Source organism: Rhincodon typus, chromosome 38, assembly GCF_021869965.1.
Source record: "Rhincodon typus isolate 14 chromosome 38, sRhiTyp1.1, whole genome shotgun sequence".
NCBI classification, from domain to species: Eukaryota; Metazoa; Chordata; class Chondrichthyes; order Orectolobiformes; family Rhincodontidae; genus Rhincodon; species Rhincodon typus.
In genome coordinates this window covers 12,269,572-12,271,812 of record NC_063369.1, presented here as the reverse complement: position 1 = coordinate 12,271,812, position 2,241 = coordinate 12,269,572, and the positions used below count along the sequence as shown (strand labels likewise).

The window sequence follows — 2,241 nt, the reverse complement described above, 5'->3', positions numbered from 1 at the left end:
GCCAACATGGAACCCATGGACAGAGTGGCCTCCTTTGGGTGCCCCTGAATGACTCAGTGTGGGGGTGGCCAGATGGTGTCAGTGCCGACAGTAACCAGTCAGATCAGCTCACCATGACCGCGCAAGGCTTGGTTTGACTGAGTCAATTAAATTATGGAAATGTAACTTTGAGGCCAAGCGCTTCCAATGAGCAGAAATCAGGTAAAGCTCCCCTAGCCCCTTGGGGCATGGATGAGGGAAGTGACCACCTTCGCAGAGGATCAATCTCTCATTCCAGAGACAGATGGCCGGCGGGGAGTTTAACTTGAGGGTCACCCACACCTCAGAGCAGGGGCACAGTCGAGAAGGCAGGACCTACACAGTAACATCAGACAGTACGGGAACTGAACCCAATCTGTTGGCATCACACTGCAGTACAAACCAGCCTCCAGCCAACTGAGCTAAACATTTCCCTCTGGCTGGGAGAATTGGGACTGGTCTTGGACCAGGAGCACAGTCTCAGAATTGATAGCTATTTAGGACAGAGATAAGGAGGAATTTCCTCACTCCGAGACTGGTGAACCTTTGGAATTCTCTGCCCCAGAAGGCTGTGGAGGCTCAGTCAATGTCAAGACAGAGATTTTGACCTGATTACCACAGGAAGGGGCATGGGAGAGTGCAGGAAAATGACTTAAGAGGAGAAAATCAGCTATGATCTCATTGAATAGAGGAGCAGACTCGAGGGGCTGAATGGCCTACTCCTGATCCTATTTCCAATGTTATTGGGCAGTCATTGCTATCATTCAGAAGCCCAGAAGGTAAATCACCAACTGCAGCTCCAATAAACAGTCATCTGATGGTGTTCGTGGTTTGATCATCTGGTTTAATGAGGGATAACCATTGTCCAAGGACACCAATGCTGAACTGACTCACCATTCAGGAGACACTGGAAAAGTTCAAGTATTTAATGTCTCCTGTGAAAGCTGGTGTCCCCGGCAATGCAGCCCCCTCTCAGTACAGAGGCTTGGCCTGGCCTTTTCTGGCTAAGTCTTTGGAAAGGGTTGTGAGCCATCAAATCATCTAACTGTGAGAAGGGACGGTGAAGACAGAGTTGATTCATCCTGCACTCTCAATGACAGTTTGCATGGAGTCTCGCCTTGCTGGCCGAGTGGCTCCAGAGATTCTCCGAGGGGCAAAGATAGCCCCATCCTCACAGGCCCCTTTCGAGTTTGGACACAGCCACTGTTGCTGAACCCAAACCTACCTGCTCCTGGTACCAAGTGTCCAAATCCTTTTTATTCTGGTCTGCAAGCTTGGCGTAACTTTCACGCATTTCCTGTAGTTTCGCTGCCAGGTCAATGGAAGGAGCAGAGTCGACTTCGACATCGATATCTGCAGTCTTCTGCTGGCGCAGGAGCCTCAGTTGCTGAAGAACAAAGGTGATAAAATGTTAAAACAATACAACCCCTTGCATAATGGAGGATCCTGTTACTTTATTCCCAACTATTGATACTAGGGGACGTCACATAGTTAACGTATTATCCACTATTGTCACAAAGGAGCATCACATTGTTATACTATTACCCTCTATTGACACTAGGGGGCATCACATTGCCATTGTACATTCCACTCTTGGCACTAGGGGGTAGTATCCTGTCATGTTTGTGACACCCACCTCTTCATGGTCCCTCTTCATGATTGCAATCTCGCCTTCCAGTGCAGCAATCTCATCAACCAGACCAGCCTGTAATTGTGTGTAGGTGTCCTTCAGTTGGTGCAGTCCATCAATATCCATCTCCACAGACTGTCTCAGTCTCTGCTCGGCCTCCCACCTGCAACAGACACAGGACCCGAGGAAATAAGATCAGCACAAGGCAGGAGCAGTCAAGGTTTCTCTCCATGGTTCATAGCCCCATCGTCAGAGCCATTGGAAGACCCCAACCCCGTGTGTCATTGTTACTTGCACAGAAGTCCAGTGCTGTGCTGACCAACCTCCCACCTCGCATAGCTTTGTAGACTTTAGCTCATCCAAAAGGGAGCTGCCCTCTATTCTACCTTGTACCACCATTCCTGTCCTCATTGCCAGCCATTCCCAAATTCTCCTCCTGTTTTAATCAAATCCTGCTGTTGGCCTCACCCCTCCCTCCACGCCCAGAGCCCTCTGAGATACCTGTGCTCCACCCAATCTTGGTGCCACCTTGATTTTCAACACAAGAGGGCAGACTGGAGCCCTAAATTCCGAAATTCCCTCCTTGACCTCAA

The 2,241-nt window shown here is 49.5% G+C and overlaps 1 protein-coding gene across 1 annotated transcript in view; it reads right to left on the bottom strand.

The window, feature by feature from the left end:
• LOC109922589 (keratin, type I cytoskeletal 14-like) overlaps nucleotides 1-1,839 on the bottom strand; it is a 77,215-nt gene extending 75,376 nt beyond the window's left edge. The window contains exons 1-2 of the mRNA XM_048618120.1: nucleotides 1,655-1,839; nucleotides 1,244-1,405 (exon numbers count right to left, since the gene is read on the bottom strand). Of these exons, the coding sequence (XP_048474077.1) occupies nucleotides 1,244-1,405; nucleotides 1,655-1,774 (282 nt within the window). The 5' untranslated portion in view covers nucleotides 1,775-1,839. The remainder of the gene's footprint in view (nucleotides 1-1,243; nucleotides 1,406-1,654) is intronic.
• Between the last annotated feature and the right edge of the window lie 402 nt (nucleotides 1,840-2,241).